At 47.6% G+C, this 20,331-nt stretch overlaps 2 protein-coding genes across 3 annotated transcripts; both read left to right on the forward strand.

Annotated features, from left to right (window-relative positions):
* The first annotated feature begins 416 nt into the window (after positions 1-416).
* Positions 417-13,753, forward strand: LOC100011195 (C-factor-like). The gene is made up of 6 exons (XM_001364916.3): positions 417-640; positions 4,163-4,214; positions 4,891-5,078; positions 7,419-7,574; positions 10,738-10,848; positions 13,372-13,753. The coding sequence occupies exons 1-6, from the start codon at positions 500-502 to the stop codon at positions 13,483-13,485; spliced, it is 762 nt and encodes a 253-aa protein (XP_001364953.2). The 5' UTR covers positions 417-499; the 3' UTR covers positions 13,486-13,753.
* Positions 13,754-15,404: 1,651 nt separating this feature from the next.
* Positions 15,405-19,727, forward strand: AURKAIP1 (aurora kinase A interacting protein 1). 2 transcript variants are annotated; one of them, XM_007481082.3, is made up of 4 exons: positions 15,405-15,652; positions 17,970-18,058; positions 18,748-19,211; positions 19,561-19,727. In XM_007481082.3, the coding sequence occupies exons 2-4, from the start codon at positions 18,007-18,009 to the stop codon at positions 19,660-19,662; spliced, it is 618 nt and encodes a 205-aa protein (XP_007481144.2). In that variant the 5' UTR covers positions 15,405-15,652; positions 17,970-18,006; the 3' UTR covers positions 19,663-19,727. The 2 variants fall into 2 exon arrangements, with proteins under 2 accessions (XP_007481144.2, XP_056652019.1); XM_056796041.1 differs by lacking the exon at positions 15,405-15,652 and adding an exon at positions 15,947-16,064.
* The last annotated feature ends 604 nt before the right edge of the window (positions 19,728-20,331 follow it).

The following is a 20,331-nucleotide window of genomic DNA, read 5'->3' on the forward strand; positions in this document are numbered from 1 at the left end:
ATAAGGGGATGGGGGGAGGGGAGGGAAGCCGGATTCTCCCTAGGGCCTCTGCTGGAACTTGAGGGGCTATTTGGAAATTCCTTTTCTAGCTCTCAAAATGCCTTTCTTGGGCTTTCAGCCACGTATAGGAAGGAGACCTGAGTCTTGGTGCTTTATTTCTCTCCCTGAGCCTCAGTTTCCCTCCTGACACTTTGGCTCCAACTTCTGGGAGTCGGTGGCTTTGGGCTGTGGCCAGGGGATAGACTCCCTTCCCTTGTCGCTGGACTTTCCTGATTCCGAACTGAAGAAAAGAATTTTGCTGATGTTGCCACCTGGAGGGGGTGGTGGTGGGAGGTAGATGCAAATGAAGGAGGTTGGAGGTTCCGGCTAGGGGAGGGGTTCGGGGAGGGGCGGAGACGGGGGCGAGGCTCAGTCCCCTTTATCCCTCCGGCTCCTGGCCTGGACAGCTCCGAGCCGCTGTTGGTACCTGGGCGCAATAGGATCCTAGATCTCTTGGGCCATGGCACTTGGGACCTGCCGGACTGTCCTCATCACTGGCTGCAGCCGCGGCATCGGCCTGGGTCTGGTGCAGGAGTTCTTGACCCGGAGCCCCACTCCGGACCTGGTCATCGCCACCTGCCGACATCCCGACCAAGCACAGGTAGGAGGCTGGGGCGCTGGAGCCCCCTCCAGGAGTCAGGGCTCAGGCTGGAGGGCTCTGGGACTCGAACCATACCGGAAGGGACTTTCCATCCTCGGGATGCTCATTCCTACTCTCTGCCCCGAACCCAGCTGGACGCTGGACAATATGACTCCCAGAGCTCCCCACCAGCCCCTGACCTCCCACAATTCACTTCATTTGAGCCTGCTTTCCCCGGACACTTTGGGAGGGGGACAACCAGAGACCAGACGGGATAGTATAGCCCAAAGCCCAGTCGGGGTCCTAAGTTGGGGAACACCAGGCCAGGAGGACACCGGGGCAGAGCCTAAGGGAAGTGAAAAGGTGTGTGTGTGTGTGTGTGTGTGTGTGTGTATGTGTGTGTGTGTGTGTGTGTGTGTGTGTGTGCGCGCGCGCTCCCACGATGTGGGTGATCTTAGCTCCCCTTTCTCCCTCCCTTCCTCCTCTCTCTCTGTCTCTCTGTCTGTCTCTGTCTCCCCTCCCTCCCCTCCCTGTCTCTGTCTCTCTGTCTGTCTGTATCTCTCTTCCTCTTCGTCTCCCTCCCTGACTCTCTTCCTCGCCCTCTCTGTCTCTGTCTCAGTGTCTGTGACTGTCGGACTGTCTCTATCTCTGTGTCTGTGTCTATGTTTCTCTCTGTCTCTGTCTCTGTCTCTCTCTCCTTCCTTCTTTTTAAGCCCTCCCTCCCAGCCCCAGCCCCAGCTTGCCCTCCTCCCCCTGGCCAAGCCCATCTTGATCGAGTGGGAATGCCTGACCCAGCTCTCTGGACTCCCACTCTGGCTCCCATTCTGGCTGACCTGGGCGCCTGGCGATGGCTCTGTTCTTCCCAAGCATTGAAGTCATGACAAGCCAAGCCAACGCTTCATTCTTCCTTTGCTCCTTAGTTTTCAAACTGATGTAGTTTATATGATAGATAATCGTGGAGAGTTCACCCGTGTCTGCTGCCTCCGGAGGAGGAAATCCCAGAAGTCTCTGCCTTTGAGCTCCTGGCCCCGGCCCCGTTAGAGCTATTAAAAGATCCAAGGGGCGCCAAGACTTTGGGGCTACCTTGTGTTTGCATCCTAGAGCTCCAGTCCTCTCCCAGACAGCAGGGCTCACATCCTTGGTGTCTCGGAGGACTTTCCAGAGGAGTGCAGGAGCTAGAGGTAGCCCCGTGAGACTGTCGTTAAGCTCCCAGGACAGAGACCGAGAGACAGACAGAGACAGATAGTCAGAGACAGAGACAGAGAGACAGAGAGACAGAGGTGGCCTTTTTTCAGGCACCATTTCTTTACTGCGCCCAATCCATGCCACTCTTTTGATCTACGGATCACTGGCTGGCTACTCAATCCTCCAGACCTTTGTCCCTGGGGAGACCTGACTGGCACCCCCAGCCCCTGAACCTTAGGCTCGGCTGTCTCCTTTTACATCCTGCAGAGGGCGACAAAGACCGCCATGTCTCAGAGAGTAGCTCGGGCCAGAAGTGGACAGAAGTCCGTTTCATAGACACAGTAGGAAACTTCCTGTCTTAACTGTCCTCAGATTAATGTGATGGGATTTAGAGCAGGCAGGGAACTTGGAGATCAACCTTTTACAGAGGAGGACGTAACCAGGGAAAGGTAACTCCTAGGCTACCTGTGAACCTTGGGCTGACTGAGTTCTTGGGTAAAATGGTAATGCTTGGATTTGAACTCAGATCCTCAGATTTCAAATCCTCAGGTTTTTTAACTTCATTCTTCTTGTGATTTCCCTTATGATGTGTGGGTGTACGCATATATATATATATATATGCACATGTACATATTATGTATTATTTTATTACATATTATATATGACCCATCACACACCGTTTTATATTAGAAAGATATTTGATTTTGCCAAATTCATGTAATAACAAATTTCCACATAAGTTTTCTGAAGTTACAGGATCCAAAACGTCTTCCTCCCTTCCTCCCTTCTCTCCCCCCTCCCAGAGCTGGGAAGCAATTTGATCTGAGTTATACATGTATTATTGTGCAAAACACATTTCCATATTGTTCATTTTGATAAGAGATCATATGATCATATGAAACCCAAACCCCCAATTAAAAAACCAAATAAACTAAAATCAAAATTAATATGCTTTTATCTGCATTCTGACTCCAACAGTTCTTTCTCTGAAGCTGATAGAATTCTTTGTTATAAGCCCCTCAGAATTGTCCTGGATCATTCACATACCCTTAAAACAAAAAACTCTTACCTTTTTTTAATCCTTACCTTTTTTAACTTACTTTAGAGTCGATAGTAAATATCAGCTTCAATACAGAAGAGTGATAGTGAGGACTAGACAACTGGGGTTATGTGACTTGCTCAGGAAGTATCTAAGACCAGATTTGAACCTAGGATTTCATCTCTAGACTTGGCTCCCTATCCACTGAGCCACCTAGCCACCCCTCTATACCTTTTTAAACTTTCCTACTTCTCAGAACATTTTATATATTCTCATTGCTTTCACATCCACACTATGTCAGTACAAACAGTCTCCCTCTTCTTCCAATCTGTTTTCCATTTCTCCCCTTGGATGCTGGTCAAAACCCTGCAAACCCCTGATCTACACCTCTCTCCACCCAAATTCAAAGCTCAGAAAACTACCTGCAAGGAAATGATGCTTTAAACACTTTAACTATCCCTACTGGGGCCCCTAGAGTGAGATGCCAGCAGGCTTCAGACAGGAAAGCTACTCAGTGCCATCCTGCAGAACATCAGAGACTGTTGGGAGTTAGGACTTTGGCAGGTGTGGGTAAGAAAGCTTACTTTTCTCCCTTTCCTCCCTATCGTGGCAATTGTCACCCTGGAGAGCTCCATTGTGGGGAAAGGGACTTCCTGTCCATATTACCCATGTTATCATCTACTGTACTTGAGCCTCATCATTGCTAATGCAATCTCTTGATTTTACAGATGAGGAAACCAAGGCCCAGAGAGAAGTGATTTGTCATGGTTATGTGGCTCATGTTGCATGCTAAGGGTAGAAATTCAGTTGTACTGTATCTATGCCACATGCAAACTTGTAATCCATCAGCCCTTGATGAGCTGGGGAAGAGAGCTCTGGTTCTGACGTTTCTCTATTCCTGGCTTTGTATTATTGGGTTCCACTGCATGTATTGCCTTGATTTGAGACCTCCAAATAGTTAGTCATCTTATCCAGACTCTAGCCCCCTACACACACATTACTTGTGCCTCAAACTCCTTCTAAAGCAGAAAAAGCCCTCCAGTCCATCGCCCTTTCTCCTCCTTTCTTTCCCCTAGGAAGCTAGGTGGTAAAGAGGATAGAGTTCTGGGTCTAGAATCAGGAAGACCTGAGTTCAAAACCAGCCTCAGAAACTAGCTGTGTGACCCTAGGCAAGTCTCTGAACCTCAGTTTCTTCAATTGTAAAATGGGGATAATCATAGCCTTTCCTCCCAAGGTTGTTGGGAAGATCAAATGAGATAATAATTGTAAAGCATTCATTGTAGTTCCTGGTGCTTAATAAATGTATATTCCCTCCCCAGGAACTCCAGCAGCTAAAGGAGCATCATCAACACCTGAGAATCCTACAGCTGGGTGAGTGTCTGGATTTGTGATGAGGGACATAGAATAGTCCCCTATACTGGGACCTCTGGCTTGAGTCCTTCCTCTCCCAGTCAATGGGCACAGAGCCCAGTGCCAGACCTTCTTCCTCTATTCTTTCTGTCTTCCTGGGGCTTTGTTGCCTGACTACATTCTCCTCTGCTGTCCACTGCATGGATTTCTCCAGGCTCCCTGCCTGACTTCAGTTTCTGTGCCAGAATCATTTTAATTTCTACTACCCGGATTTCTTTGACAATTTTCTATTGCCCAAAAGAATGCCTCTTCCTATTGAATGTCCTCCATCCTTTAAAAACAAACAAACAAAAAAGCCCTTATATTCTGTCTTAGTATCAATTCTATCTCAAAAATAAGTAAGAAAGAAGGGAAGCGAATGGAATTTTAGAAAATGTTAGAGTCAATCGATATCTGGAGAAAATTGAATAGGGATAAAATGGAATATACCTTAGCATCAGGTATAAGACAGAAGAGAGATAAGAATTAGACAGTTGGGGTTAAGTGATTTGCCCAGGGTTACATGGCTAGGAAGCATCTTGGGCAGGATTTGAATCCAGGACCTCCCATCTCTAGTCCTGGCACTGTGCTCCCTAGCTGCCCCCTGAGTCTCCCCCATTCTTCTTCCTCTGATCTCCAATCCTCCTCTCCATCCCAGACATCCTGTGTGAAGACAGCATCAAGAAGGTGGTGCAGGAAGTGGAGGCACTGGTCGGTGAACAGGGTCTTAACTGCCTCATCAACAATGCGGGAATTAACAGACTTGCCACCTTGGAGAGTGTCACAGCCAAGGATATGCTGACCATCTATGAGACCAACACGGTGGCCCAGCTCATGGTCAGCAAGGTGAGAGAGACCAACCCCTAGAGTAAGGCTGGGTAGGAGCCCCCAATGATGCCCCGCTTGGCAGAGGGAGAGGAGAGAACCAGCAGCCCTCGTGTCCTTCGCTCTTTCACCCAGCATTTAGGGAAAGGTGCCAGGCACAGAAGCGAAACAGCCCCTGCCTCAAACAGCTTCCATTCCACAGGAGAGGGAGCACGAGATAACATAAACAATATAGAGATGTAACTATAAATATATAGAATAGATGCAAAGGAGTTTCTGGGGAAGAGGGTCCTGGGAACTGCGGTGACTGAGAAAGACCAAGCAGGTGGTGATGCTTGAGCTGATCTTTGAAGTAAGAGGCAGAGGGAAGGTGGGACTGAATCCTGGGTCCAGAATCAAGCCTGTGCCAAGTCTCCGAGGTGGGAAATGGAATATTATGTGCGAGGAGCAGGAAATAGGCCAGTGTGGCCAGGGCAGAGTGCCTGGAGCAGAGAAAGACTCAATAAACCTAGAAAGGGCTTTAAACACCCATCTTAGAGGCAGTAAGGAGCAATTGATGCTTCTTAAGAGGGGAGTGCTCAAGGGAGGGCAAGTTGTTTCACCTCTGCCTGCCTCAGTTTCTCCCACTGTAAAATGGGGATAATAGCACCTCCTTTCTAGGGTGATTGTGAAGATCAGATGAGATTGTATTTGTAAATCAATTTCTTACCCTGAGAGCAAATAAATAATCAATCCTTTCCTCCCAAAAGGCTTTATGGACCAGTACGATATACTGGCTAGAGCCAATGTAAGTTATTTGAAAGCCTACTTAGAGGAATTGGGGCCTTGAAGTAAATTTCTTTTAGGAAGAAATTTCTCTAAGCCTCCATTTCCTCATCTGAAAAATGAGAGCATTGGACTAGATGAATTCTAGGGTCCTTCTTGCTCTAAATCTGTTTGGATGGACTCTAAGTGGTTTCAGTCATGTCCAACTCTTCATGACCCCATTTGGGGTTTTCTTGGCAAAGATACAAAGAGGAGTGGCTTGCCACTTCCTTCTTCAGCTCCATCTTTTTTTTTTTATAGATGAGGAAACTGAGGCAGCAGGTGAAGTGACTTGTCTAGAGTGATACAACTAGGACATGTCGGAGGCTGGTTTTGAACTTGGGAATGTCTTCCTGATTCCAGGCTAGGCTTCATTTGGCAGATGAGTAAACTGGAGCTTAGCCTAGTGACTTGGTCACGGTCACATAGGCAGAAAATGGTCAGCATTTGAACTCAAGGTCTCCCTCCCAAGGCGGTTGTGAGGCTCAAATGAGATAATGTTTGTAAGGTGTTTCATAACCCTCAAAGTATCCTGGATGTGTTCCCTACTGTTAATAACAGCCCTTGATCCTTGTCTTATTCTTCCCCTGAGCTGAGGAAGGGGCTGTGTCTGAGCACAGGCTCATGGCATCGTGGAAGGGACCTTGAGAGATTGTTGAGGTCAGTTTTCTGGGCCTATTTTCTTATTAAAAAAAAACTGAAGCCTTTAAAAAAAAACACCTCACCTTCCATCTTGGAATCAATACTGTGTATTGGCTCCAAAGCAGAAGAGTGGTGAGGGCTAGGCAATGGGGGTCAAGTGACTTGCCCAGGGTCACACAGCTGGGAAGTATCTGAGGTCAAATTTTAACCCAGGACCTCCTGTCTCTAGGCCTGGCTCTCCATCCACTGAGCTACCCTTGATCAATGACATATGTAAAACCCAGTGGAACTACTTGTTGGCTATGGGAGGGGGAGGGAGGAGGGAAAGGAGAGAAAATGAATCTTGTAAACATGGAAAAAAATTCTAAATTAATTAAATAAATAAAAGAAAAAAAACAACTAAAGACCAAGGGCAGCTAGGTAGTACAGTGGCTAGAGCACTAGGTCTGGAGGCAAAAGGACCAGGGATCAAATCTAGTTTAACTTCCTAGTTGTGTGACCCTGGGCAAGTCACTTAACCTCAGCTGCCTAGCCCTTGCCACTCTTCTCTCTTACCATTGGCACTGAGACAAAAGGTAAGAGTTAAAAAAGAATAACTAAAAAAACTGAAAAAAAAAAAGACCCTAGGGCATATAACTACTATATAAGAAAGCAACTTTTGAACTCAGGTCCACTCAGTAAGATCTCAGACACTTACTTACTAGCTGTATGACCCTAGGAAAGTCACTTAGGCTTATTTGCCTCAGTTTTTCTCATCTGTAAAATGAGTTGGAGAAGAAAATGACAAACCACTTCAGTATGTTTGCTAAGAAAACCCCAAATGTGGGCATGAAAAGTGGGACCCAACTGAAATGACTGAACAACCACAGGTGTTCAAGCAGGTCTTGTATGTTCCCTTCCTCCTGCTTCCCCAAGGCATTTCTCCCCCTCCTGAGGAAGGCTGCCTGCCAAGATGCTGTGATGGGCATCCATCGGGCTGCCATTATCAACGTGTCATCCCAAACTGCCTCCATGCAGCTGTTCTTCCAGAACAAGAAATCCCAGGAAGTGTATCCTTACCGGATATCCAAGGTAAGGGGGTCAGGGCTGGGCAGTGAGAGTCACCCAAGGGTGCTGGTATGGCAGGAACTGGGGTTCGAGGAACCCAGGGCTCTGATCAATGAAGGAGTCCCACCTGAATCACCTGCCATATTGGAGAGTGTCTCCTCAGGGGCTGGCAGAGTCAGTGCTGTCCCTCAAGGTCTTGATGCTCTCCCTCCTCAACCTTCTTCTCTAGAGTCCCTCCATCCCTTCCATGCCCAATGGCTCAATCCCTCAAGGAAACTCTCCCATGACTTTATACACACTTTGCATTTATTTACTGCATCAACCAGTTGTATCCCTCTGGAGAATAATGTAAACCCGTCAAGGGCAGGACTTGTTTAGTTTTGTCTTCATCTTCTATATAACTAGCTAACAGTAAATGTTTATTGACTCAAACTGGGATTCGGAGTTAGCAAGATGTAAGTTCAAATCTTCCCTCCCACACTTATCTGGCCAGAGTCCTTATTCTGCCATTAAGGCACCTGGGTTCAAATCTCTGAGGCTCACTACCTCTCTGATCCTGAATAAATCATATCCCCTTTTGAGCCTCAGTTGCCTTCTCTGCAAATGAGAGAAATAAGTCTAGGAGTCCCAAGACTGCTGTGAGGCTCAAATGAGATTGGTGCTTTGCATACCTTAAAGGCCATGTAAATATTAGGTTTGGGGGCTTAGCACTAAAAGGAAGGAAAGCATTTATTAAGCACCTACTTTGTGCCAGGATCTGTACTAAGCACTTTACAAATATCCCATTTGAGTCTTTTTAAAAATTTTATTTAAATAAGAAAAATTTTCCATGGTTACAAGATTCACGTTCTTTCTCTCCTCTCCTCCCACCCCCCTCCTGTAGCCAACGCACAATTCCACTGGGTTTTGCATGTGTCATTGATCAAGAACTATTTTCATATTATTGATATTTGCACTAGTATCCCATTTGATTCTCACAATTTCTATTATCACACACATCTTATGGAAACTGAAGCAAAGAGAGATGAAGTGACTTCCTTAAAGTGACAGCTGAGGCTGGATTTGAACTCAGATTTTTCTAAATCCAGACATAGTGCTCTATTCACTGCACCACTTAAAATAAATTCACAAGTCTATGGAATCGAGCTCCTTTATTCTATAGATGAGGAGCCTGAGGTTCAGGGAGGTTAGATGATTTACCAAAGGTCACATAGGCCTCAGTGGTGGGATTTGAACCCAGAGGTGAGAGGTTTGATTCCAGAATTAAGCCTTTTCATCATGTCACACTAAAATTCTTAGTTTTAATTCATTCTTCCATTAGGGCTTAAAAATTGACCAACCACTCAGGTAGGATCCAGATTGTTTTTCTTTTCTTTTTCTATATCAATTGTTTTTACACATTTTTGTTTAGTTTTATAAGAATTAAATTGTGCCAAGCATCCACTCAGTTAAAAAAGTACAATTTCTTTTGTTAAACACCAATGGAAGAAAATCTATAAACATATTCTAAATGGCTTTAGTTGCTCTGTTTTAATCTTAACATGAATTATTTCTAATCATTGCTCCCTTTGTTCCTAAATATTATTTCTTTTATTACTTGTATGTATTTTAGGATTTTGGTGCTTCTAGAAGCATAATAATCACTGCTCTCAAATTGATAACATGTTAGATAAAAACATAGCAAAATATATTGCCCTCCATTCCTTTTGTTTTTGGGGGGTGGCATTCATTTTTCAAACATGACTTTGTGACCCTATTTGGGATTTTTTTGTCAGAGATACTAGAGCAGTTTACCATTTCCTTCTCCAGTTCATTTTCTAGATAAGGAAACTGAGGGAAATAGGTTGAAGTGATTGACTCAGAATAACACAGCTAGTAAGTGTTTGAGCCCAGATTTGAACTCAGGAAGATGAGTCTTCCTCAATCTAGACCCAGTGTTCTCTTGACTATGTCACCTAGCTGTGCCCAGTTAAATTCAGTAAGTCTTCTGTATACTGTCTTTTTTTTTAAGTATGAATTTTCCCATTTGATCTTCACTACAACCCAAAGAGACATGTAGTGCACATATTATTCCCACTTTACTGAGGGAGAAACTGAGGCTCAGAAAGGTCAGTTGACTTTCCTAGAGTCATAAAGTCAGGGCATGGTGCTCCTCCAAATCCAGCTCAAACTTAAGAATCATTACTCCTAGTCTAATAATGTTCTTTATACAAAACCAGGCTTCCCCCTCTAGTTTGGGGCTGACCTATGGCTCAGGATTGGTTCCCCCTGGCTAACATTGATGGGCCTGCATAGCCCCTCTTCATCTGTTCCTACAAACCCTTTTCTCCTTTCCTACACTTTCTCCCCAGGGCTAGCCAAGGGTCTCTCACTTGAGATGAGGGATACTTTCTCCTGGGAATGCTGTGGCAGAAATTGTCCAAGGATTCATTGATAGGCACTCCTGCTTATCATAGCTGCCAATACACAGAGATGTGGAAAACTGACTCAGAAACCAAGGGGTCCAAAAGAACAGCTACAGCACCCTTGCATGGGCAGGAGGGGCTCCGGGAGATTTTACAGAGGGCAGATGCAGACAGTAGTGGCTGACACATTAAAGGACAGAGAGCCGATGGGGAAGATCTAAAGTGGGTAAAACAGTAAATTAGTCAGCAGACACCAGGGATAGAGTTGCAATTTGCAAACTAACCATTAATACTAGAGGCAGAGTTTGAGGACTTAGCATGAAACTGTGGGTTCCAGCTAGTTATCTGTTGCTTATATTAAGTAAATAACTTTAAGAAATTTAAGCAAGAAATTCCTTTATCACTATACCTGCAAGGACCCCGTCTCTCCCATCAGATTAGCAAATTGTGAAGGGAAGTTTGGTCTCCCTGAACTATATTGATACTTTTAGCACAATACTTTGCACCTGGTAAGCATTTAATGGAAGTTAGGTAGCTCAGTGTATAGAGCTCTGGACCTGGAATCCAAAAGACTTGAATTTAAATCTGGCCTCTTGTCACTAGCTGTGTGATCTTGGGCAAGTCATTTAACCTGAGGTACCTTTAGAGTTATTTCAGAGTGGAATGAGATGCTTGGGTAGGGGGCAGGGGGTGCGTTCCCCATCCTTAGATGTCTGCTCTTCTGGGATGAGGGATGGTCACTGGCCTTTGAAGTGCTGAATGTCTACAACTCTCTCTCCCAGACGGCCCTCAATATGATCACCTGCTGCCTTGCTGCTGACCTGATATCAGATGGAATCCTCTGCATTTCTCTGCATCCGGGCTGGATCAAGACCGACATGGGGGGGAGCAAGGTGAGTAGCTACCTCATCTCATATCCAACTTGTTTAGGGAGGTAGACCTTAGTCCTACTCCCCACCCCCATCCTGTCTCCCCAGCCAAAGGCGATGTCCGGCTCCAACTGCCTCGTCAAAAAGTCCCTGCCTTGGGTGTTGGCTTAATTAGTTCAACCGAAAGGACTAGGAATCCCATGTAGCATCTCCAGTGGTATTTTCTCCCATCCCCAAGAAGGAAAGGAGAGACCCTGGGCTCATCCTCCATGAGACAACAGAGAGCTAGACAGTGCAGTGGATAGAATGTCGGACTTGGAGATGAAAAGATCTGAGTGCAAATCCTGCTTCTGATGCTTACTAGAAGGGAAAAGATCAAAGGAATACACTCCTTCCAAAACATTTTTTCTTTGATGACCTGTAACCTAATCCTGAATTTTCCCTGATTACACTGGAATTCACAATCTCCTCCTTTCACCCTGAGACTGCCTTTGGGGCACCAGAGTAGAGCTTAGACCTACATAAAAGGTAAAAGAGACCCCAGGTCTATGCAAGCACTCAGGCTAACACTACATATTAAACACAGGACAGATGTGACAGAACAATAACATTCCATCACATTTCTGTACTATAATTTGTTCATCCCTTTCCCAGTCATTGGGCACTCCCTTCATTTCCACACATCTTTGCCTTAACAAAAAAGAGCGGCTACAAATATTTTTCTACATGTAATGGGGGCTGGGTACGTGTGCAGGGACCCTCAGAGATGTCTGTCATCATCATCATTATCATCAAATGAGATATTTGTAAAGCACTTAGCATAGTGCTTGGCATATACTGGGACTATTTAAATGTAAGCTATTTTTATTATCAAAGTAGATAATAAAGTCTTAGCACAGTGCCTGGCATGTAGTAGGGCTATATGAATGTTTACTATTATTATTGAATGAGATCTTTATAAAGCACTTAGCACAGTACTTGGCACATAGTAGGGCTATATACATATTAGCTATTATTATCAAAGTAGATAATAATGATAAAGTCTTAGCACAGTGCTTGGCACATAGTAGGGCCATATGAATATTAACTATTATTATCAAATGAGATATTTACAAAACACTTAGCATAATACTTGGCACATAGTAGGGCTATGTGCATATTAGTTATTATCATCATCATCATCAAAGTTGTTGCTAATTACAAAGTCTTAGCACAGTGCCTGACACATAGTAGGGCTATATAACTAATTCATCATCATTATTAGGGGAAGAGAATGGAGTCTCACTCAGATCTTATGAATTTTGAAAGATCTACTTTCCACCTTACTTTAAACTTGGTTTTTCTATTTTATTCTCTTGGTTCTTGTCAGATAGAACAAATCAATTCCTTCTTAATAACCACAGCTAATGTTTATATAGCACCTTATGAATACAAAACCTTTTCACAAAGATGATCTTATTTGATAATAGCTAGTGAGTACTATCAGAAGAAGCTAGGTGGCTCTGGGGAGAGAGCTTTGGACCTGGAGCCAGGAAGATCTGAGTTCACATCTGGCCTCAAACCCTTCCTAGCTGTGTGACCTTGGGCAAATCACTTCACCCTGTTTGTTGCAGTTTCCTCAGTTGTAAAATGAGTTGAAGGAAACAGCAAACCATTCCAGTATCTCTGCAAGAAATCCTCAAATAGGGTCATGAATAGTCAAGGAATGTGCCAGAGTCAAACAAAACAAATGCCTACTTTGGCCATGTCCATGTCCATACTGTTAACTTACTTAAGCTTGCAGTCTGCCAATAGTGTTCTCCACCACACAACCAAATCCCAAATAATAAAATACCCAAGTCAGCTGGAAATTATGGTGATTTTAATTAATATAGAGAGAAGGAATTAAGGAGAAGAGAGAGGGAGAGGGAAAAAGTTAATTTAAACTGCTCCAGCTCAGGTTGAGCCAGGCAGGAGTTAAAGGCCTTGGCCAAAGTGGCCTCCCTGAAGCCAAGGGAAAGGAAGTCAGTCTTATCACTCACCACAAGACTGTCTCAAGGAAGCTGTCTGAGGGAGCTCCTCCAGGCTGAGTTTGAAAATCTGAGTGCCAGAATGTCCAAAATCCCCCTTCTGGCCTTTACATCCTCTTTTTAAAGATCTTTTCTCTTGTGTCACCTCCCCTAAATTTTCACATCTACCAATCACAGCAGACGCTGTTGTGTCTGTTGGTTGTTGTTGTTTTAATGATTTTTCCCCCCAAGTGCTTTCTCTCTAGGCAGGTAGTTTCCGCCTGGGACTTGTGAATTTTTTCTTAATTTTAATTTTTTAATTTAAGTGTAAGACTTGACATTGATCTCTATTCAGTTTCACCCTATTCAATTCAGCTCAAAGCTTTCAACACCTCTTGAGGTGTTTTTTAGGCATTATTATGTCCTTGGCTAGGTTAGTGGTTCCTTCTAGCTGGGAATCATCCTCAGATTTGTGGAGATGGTGGAGGGGCCCTTGGGGAGACCCAAGGTTTGGAGAAAGGAACTGTTTTCATTGTTATTTCTTTCTGTCTTTTCCCAGGCTCCCCTACAATTAAAGGAGGCCATCCCAGCGATTCTCAATGTCTTGGCCAATCTCAGAGAAAAGGATCATGGGGCCTTCCTAGACTGGAAAGGAGAAGTGATCCCTTGGTAGTCCTGGCTGCCTCTGACCTGGGCAGTGGGGCTCCGTCATTCCTTCACCCCCTAAAGTCCCACAAACCTACGGAGCCATTCACTCCTTATACCTTTCCAATCCCAGCCTCCATCTTTACCTCATCTCCCTCACTCACTGACTGATCCACTCCTCAGGCCCTCCCTAATGTCCCCTGGACCCCATCACTCCCATCAGCCTCTGGGTTTAGAGTGTTTGAGAGATCCTGATTAAATAAAAAATGGGAATGTGTTTTTTCCCCCAATACAAATATGAACTCAATCTATTCTTTCGATATTTGAAGTTGCAGGGAAGTTAATAAAAGGTACTCTCTCTCTCTCTCTCTCTCTCTCTCTCTCTCTCTCTCTCTCTCTCTCTCTGTGTCTCTCTCTCTCTCTGTCTTTCTCTGTGTCTCTGTCTCTCTCCTCTCTGTCCCTCTCTCTCTGTCTCTCTCTGTGTCTGTCTCTCTCCTCTCTGTCTCTCTGTCTCTCTGTCTCTCTGTCTGTCTCTCTCTCTTCTCTCTGTCCCTCTCTCTCTCTGTCTCTCTCTGTCTCTCTGTCTCTCTCTGTGTCTCTGTCTCTGTCTCCCTCCCTCTCTCTCTCTCTCTCTCTCTCTCTCTCTCTCTCTCTCTCTGTCTCTCTGTCTCTCTCTCTCTCCCTCCCTCCCTCTCTCTCGCTCTCTCATCCTATAACTTTTGTCTTAGAGTTGATAGTATGGTTCCAAGGCAGAAGAGCAGTAAGGGCTAGGCAATGGGAGTTAAGTGACTTGTCCAGGGTCACATAGTTAGGACGTGTCTAAGGCCACATTTGAACCCAGGACCTCCTAACTCTGACTTTCAATCCACTAAGCCACCCAGCTGCCCCTGAAAGGTAATCTCTTGAGAGTGATGTGAGTCTAGCCTGGTGCTCCCCCTTCTGCCCTAGGTAAAGAAAACACTAGACTGAATTAGGAAAACTTGGGTTCAAGTCCTGACTCAAACACTAACTCTATGACTTTGGGCAAGTGCCTTAATCTCTCAACTATGGTTTCCTCATGTGTAAAATGCCTACTTCATAGGGTTATAAAGATGAGCTGATAGCACACATGTAAGACTTTGTTATTATTCAGTTGTTCAGTCGTGTCTGACTTCATGACCCCATTTGGGGTTTTTGTGGCAGAGATCCTAGAGTGGTTTGTCACTTCCTTCTCTGGTTCATTTTTTTTTTTAACAGAAGAAGAAACAGAGGCAAATAGGGTTAAGTGACTTGCCCAGGGTCATACAGCTAAGTGCTTGAAGAGCTTAAACTGGGGTCTTCCTGATTCCAGGCCTGGCACTCCATCCACATGACCACCCTGCTGTCTTTCCATAAAGTGCTATATACATAAGAATTATTATTGTTATTATTACTTTGACATGACCCCCATAACCAGAGGAAGTAGTTTGGCTCTACGGGTTTTGAGCTAGATGGAGACTGTTTTGTAGTCATCTCACCCTCACCTTAAAGGCTGGACTTCCTTATGCATACAGACCCTTCCCAGGGGGCTGCTGAATGTGGCCTGGGCCTCAGCTCCCGGCCCCAAAGGCAATCACTAGCAGTAAAATGTAGATCCCAAAAGGCCTTTGGAGGGAAGATGGACTGGCTTGTTCCCATAACACAGAGGAGAAGACTGGGGTACAAACAGAAAGTTGGTGGTGGGGCTCAAACCGGGGCTAGAGACACATCAGTCCACGGCCTGGGCCCTCTGGCATAATCCCGGCAGACATCTATGGCCCTAGTCCGGGTCTGACCCGCAGCCTTGGCGCCATGGAGAGGCTGGCCCTGGGCCCTGACCTATCCTGGAGCTGGGCTGGGCCTCCCGGACGATCGTTGGGAGCTCCATGTCGTGTTTCTCCAGGTCAGGCCTCGAGGGGGCGCTGTGGAGTGTCGAGCCCTCGCTGTTCTCCAGGCTGGTCAGTAGGGGGCGCTGTCTTGTTTTTTTTCCTCCGGCTTGGTCACAGGGGCCGTTGGGCCATCTCCCGACAGGCCTCGTTGAGCTCCGCAGGGTGTTTCTCCCTGTCCCGCCGCTGGGGACGCTGCGCCATTAGGGTGGCTCGCGGGAACCTTCGTGCGGCAGAACCTTTGGGCGGCGGCTTCGGCCGAGCCTGTTTCTCGGAGGAACCCGGAAGTGCCTTGGAAGAGGCGGCAGGATGGTCAGTTTGGGGAGGGTGTCCGGCGGTCTGATCCCAGCGGGGTCATTGAAAGGGGGTGGCCAGGACCCTGAGGCGGGGGTGGGAGGTGGAGGGAGGCTTACGGCAAAAGGGTGGGCGCGGAGCGGCGGCTCTTTGGAGGGTTCCCCCTCTTCCCCTTCCCTTTCCCCTCTTCCTCTTCTTCCCCAGCCGACCCAGATGGGGGAGGGTAGAAGAAAGGGGGAGGCTTTCCGTTCCTCCTCATTACCTTCCCCTTCCCCTCTCCTCCTCTCCCATTTCTCTTCTTCCTCAGCCTGTCTAGCGGGGATGAGGAGAAGAAAGGCGCCCCCCCCCCCCTTTTCTTCCGACCCTTCCCCGATCCAGACAGGCTTCCCGGAAGAGGCGGCCTTGTGCCTGCCCCTCCCCCCAAAGGAAGGTGAGGGAAGATCCCACGGGGAGGATCGGATCGGATCGGAGAGGATTAGCCCTCGAGAGACACTTGGTGATCGTGGGTTCCTCCTCTAGACACAAAAGTCCCCCCCCCCCCCTCCTGTGGGAGTGGAGAGAAAGGACTAACTCTGAAACCTCCCTCCCCCCCCCCCCCTTCGCCCCCCAGCTCTCTCGGCCTGGACTTTCTGGGTCTGGGAGGGATAGAAGGGAAAAGGATGATCATTATGGAAGCCTTGGAGTGAGGGTTATTAGGGGATAGACAGGAGCAGCCCTTGTCCTGTGACAGTAATAATATTCTTACAGTAGCAAACATCTACATAGCCCACTGCACACCAGGTGCTGGACAGCATCCCATTGGAGCTTCACAACAACCTTGGGAGGAAGGTGCCATGATTATCCCCATTATATAGAGGAGGAAACTGAGGCAAACAGAATGCTGTGGCTTGCCCAGAGTCACTCACAATGCTAGGATGGGTCAGACGCCAGATCTGAACTCAGGCTTCTTTTTTATTTTTAAAACTCTGACTTTCCATCTTAGAGTCTTAGAATAGGTTCTGAAGGTAAGGAGTCAAGTGACTTGCCCAAGGTCACACAGCTAGGCCGGGTTAGAGGTGGGGTTTGAGTCTGCCCTTGGTGCTCAGTGAGAGTGGGTTGGAGGGACTGAAGGTGTTTACCTGGATAAGAGAAGGCTAGGAGGGAGAGTTGAGAATGCCAGAGTTGGAATGTTTGTCAGACTGTCAGAGAAGGAAAGCCCAGCCTTGTTCTGCTGGCCCCCAGAGGGTAGAAGTTGAGGAGGGGCAGATGGAGGTGGGAAGTCAGTGGGAGACAAGGAGAGCTCACTCGCAGGAAATGAGCACCCTGGAGGTTCCTGGCAGGGCCTGAATGAGCCCCGAGGAGGGGGAAATGAGAGCTTCTGGGAGCTGCTTGGACTCGGGGCCAGATTCCTTCCAATTTTAAAAGTCAGCGATATGAAAGGACGTCGCCATGTTGCCCAGGAGAACCTGGTCTTGGCAACCCCTGCGAGGAGGATCAGGCCCGGATCCATCCCTGACTGAACTGTCAGCTTCCCAAAAGTGCTTGCAGGGCATCCTCCAGCTTCAGGTTTTGTTTAGGCCAAACGTCCTTCCTCTCTTGTGCTGTCCATCTGCCGGATCCATGGTTATCCTGAAAAGCCCACATCCAGAAGAGAGTTTGGGGCCAGGAAAGAGCCGGGAATTGAGTCACAGGGCTGAGGCTAAGTCTCAGCGCAGCCGTGCCATGCTGCCGAGGTGACCTTGGGCAAAGCTGCTGTCTGTCCACGATGGGCCTCGGTTTCTACAAAACGAGAAATTTGTATGACTGAACTTGAGCCCTTCTAGCTCTAGTTCAGTGGTCAGATGTATTGTAAGACCGTATCCACCTCTAAATCTGGATTTGCAGGATCTTAGATTTAGAGCAGGAAGGGACTCTTGGGGTTATCTAGTCTGACCCGTTGCTTCACAGAAGCTCCAAGACATTAACTAACTTGGTTACAAGGTTGCATAGGGAATGAATGTTAGGCAGGATTTGAACCCAGACCCTCTGTCTCTACCTGTGTCCTTTTGTATTCTTTTTTATGCCAGGAGTATGCCTTTCTTCCTGATCAGTGATGAGCCGCCTCATGCAGCATCTGGCCACTCTTCAAAGTTCCTCGAGTTTGTGGCTACAATGAGATAGTGTCTGTAAAGCACTCTAAAGGGGCCGTGGAGGCTGTCATTGCCCACTTTTGTATCCTCTTTCTCCAAGATGCTATAGGTCTTTGAGATTAGGGTCCAAGACTGTCTTAACTGCCCCCCCAGGCCCCCCCTGTGTTCAGATACCCCAAGGGTAAGTTAATAAAGGTTTGATGAATGAATGAAACCTTGTTTTGCAGCCCTCCTGAGCCTCTGCCTAGAAGGACAGCCACAAACATGTTTCTGGCTCGAGTTTCCTCTCAGCTAACTAGGGCCATGCCCTGGGCAGGTAAGAGGCTGTTCTCTGGGTGGTCATCGTACTCCTGGGCTAGCACAGTGGTTCCTCAGGAAAATGGTATTGTAGGTGATGGCCCAGCGCTTCCTCAGCCTGTGCCCTGGGTCTACCCCTCTACTAGGACAGGGAGAGACCCTCTGCTCGGCTTAGATGGTCTAGGGGTGGAGGGAGGCAGGAGAGGCTGTTTCATGTTGGATGCTACTGTGGGGTAGCCTGGGTGGGGGGCCATTTCTTTTTAGTCATGTTTCCATGATTCATGTTCTCTCCCTCCCCCCTCCCGGAGCTGACAAGCAATTCCACTGGGTTATACATGTGTTACCACTTGATGCCTATTTCCTTATTATTCATTTTTGTGAGGAGTCATCTTTTAAACAAGTGATAAGTCGTATGCTTTTCTTCTGCGTTTCTACTTTGGGGGCCCATTTCTAATGAAGGCTTCACCCTAGATTACGTGCTCAGGGAACACAGTGTCCTCTTCCTGGAGACATGGACAAATCTGCTTTGTGGGCTGTGAGGTTGGGTCACCAGCAGCAGGCAGACCCCCCAGACAGCCCCTCTGGGAAAGGCCATGCCTCTGGCCAGCTAGACACGGACCCCGTGAAAGCCTTTCGAAAGGCTTTCCTTGGTTGCTGCTCGGAGCCCCGGCCTTGCCTTCGATTGTCAGCAGGCTTTCTTTCCTCCAGGCCAATGCTTGTCAAGGCTGGGCCCTGTGGTGTCCTCTCAAGTCTTTGTGACTGAGCGGCACTGTTACAGCACCTGGCCAGCAGGCAGGAACGGGCCGGCTCCTCAGCCCCCAGCACGGAGGGATCCAGAGCTAGAGGAGATGCTGGTTCCCAGGAAGATGTCCATCAGCCCCTTGGAGAGTTGGCTCACTGTTCGGTACTTGCTCCCCAAGCCTGAGGCCTCCCTCCCTGGCCCTGCACGTGGGATGGTGAGCCCCGCCTTGTCCTATGACTGTCCCCCAAGTGAGGCCAAGGCTGAGGAGGAGCTACGGGAAGGAGCTTCCCAGCAGGCCCCTGAGGTACACTGCAAGAATGTGCTGAAAATCCGCCGCCGCAAGATGAACCACCATAAATACCGCAAGCTGGTGAAGAGGACCCGCTTCTTAAGGAGGAAGGTCCGAGAAGGGAGAAAGAAGCGGAAACAGGTGAGCCCTTCGCATTGGAAAGAGCCCAGACTTGAGGTCAGTTTCAAGCTTGACCAGTCAGCTGTGCCATTCATTGATCCCTGTGCCTCGATTGCCCAGGCTGCCTCTCCTTGCGATCAGTGCCTCTGGAGGTTGGGCCTTCCCTCTCCTGGCCTTGTGTCCCCCGTCAACCTAAGGACCCATTTCTGCCAATGGCACCCCAACAGATCCAAGGGAGCCTCTCTCCGATCACTTGCTACTCTTGGCTGTGACATGCCTCCTTTGGGATTGCAGGGTGGGGACAGCAGCAGGTTTTTGTGGGGCAGCTTTGCTCTTAGTCACTCTTCTCTTCCCTTGTTGTTCCTCACAGATCAGATTTGAGAGAGATCTGAAGCGTTTGTGGAAGAAAGCGGGCTTGAAGCAGGCCCCTGAGGGCTGGCAGCCCCCCAAGATCTATGTGAAGGGCACGTGAACCCCTCCCCTGAGTGCCGTTTGCTGCAGCATTTTAATAAATGTTATAGAATCAGCCTCCCACAAGCCCACACCTCCCTGCAGTGCTTTTATTCTTCTTTCCTGGGGCTGCGAGGCAAGGAGGGCTTCCAGGAGGTGGGCAGGCCAGGGATTGTGCTGAGACCCAGGCTTCTAGGGAGCCCGCCTGGGGCTCGGGGGTCCCTGGGGGAGCGGGGGTAGGACAGGCATCTCTGCCTAGCTCCCTCTCATTGAGGCCTGGCAGTAGACTTAGATGGATGGAGTGGTTGCTACAATAGGGTGGCAGCCATTCCTAGTCACAGTCCCTTTGATGTATAAAGCGCCGTTCTCACATCCCCTATGACAGATAGCGCAGGGATTGGGGGAGGGGGAGGGGGTTGGGTTCCAGTCCCTGGACTCGGCTTCAGTATAGGGAACTCCCAGCGTGGAGGCTTTTTAGTAGGGGCAACTAACTGCTTTGTACCTCCTGGAAACTTCCAATTGGTAACTCATAGTCTTTCCCTCCCTTCTGCCTTCTACCAGTTACTGAGAAGGCAAGAATACAATACCCGTTTTATATATATAATATATACACACATTCATACACACTTGATACACACACGTTGTCGGGCAGAGCCCATTTCCCCATTAGCCATGAAGAGTTTACAGAGCA

The sequence above is a fragment of the Monodelphis domestica genome, chromosome 4 (genome assembly GCF_027887165.1).
Source record: "Monodelphis domestica isolate mMonDom1 chromosome 4, mMonDom1.pri, whole genome shotgun sequence".
Taxonomy (NCBI): domain Eukaryota; kingdom Metazoa; phylum Chordata; class Mammalia; order Didelphimorphia; family Didelphidae; genus Monodelphis; species Monodelphis domestica.

What these genes read in the sequence shown, in the direction of transcription:
- LOC100011195 (XM_001364916.3), top strand. Translation starts at nt 500, where the DNA reads ATGGCACTTGGGACCTGCCGGACTGTCCTCATCACTGGCTGCAGCCGC. An exon ending in CCTGAGAATCCTACAGCTGG is followed by an intron (nt 4,215 to 4,890) that starts GTGAGTGTCTGG and finishes TCTCCATCCCAG; the next exon opens with ACATCCTGTGTGAAGACAGC. An exon ending in ATCCTTACCGGATATCCAAG is followed by an intron (nt 7,575 to 10,737) that starts GTAAGGGGGTCA and finishes TCTCTCTCCCAG; the next exon opens with ACGGCCCTCAATATGATCAC.
- AURKAIP1 (XM_007481082.3), top strand. Translation starts at nt 18,007, where the DNA reads ATGTTTCTGGCTCGAGTTTCCTCTCAGCTAACTAGGGCCATGCCCTGG. An exon ending in TAGGGCCATGCCCTGGGCAG is followed by an intron (nt 18,059 to 18,747) that starts GTAAGAGGCTGT and finishes TCTTTCCTCCAG; the next exon opens with GCCAATGCTTGTCAAGGCTG. An exon ending in GGAGAAAGAAGCGGAAACAG is followed by an intron (nt 19,212 to 19,560) that starts GTGAGCCCTTCG and finishes TGTTCCTCACAG; the next exon opens with ATCAGATTTGAGAGAGATCT.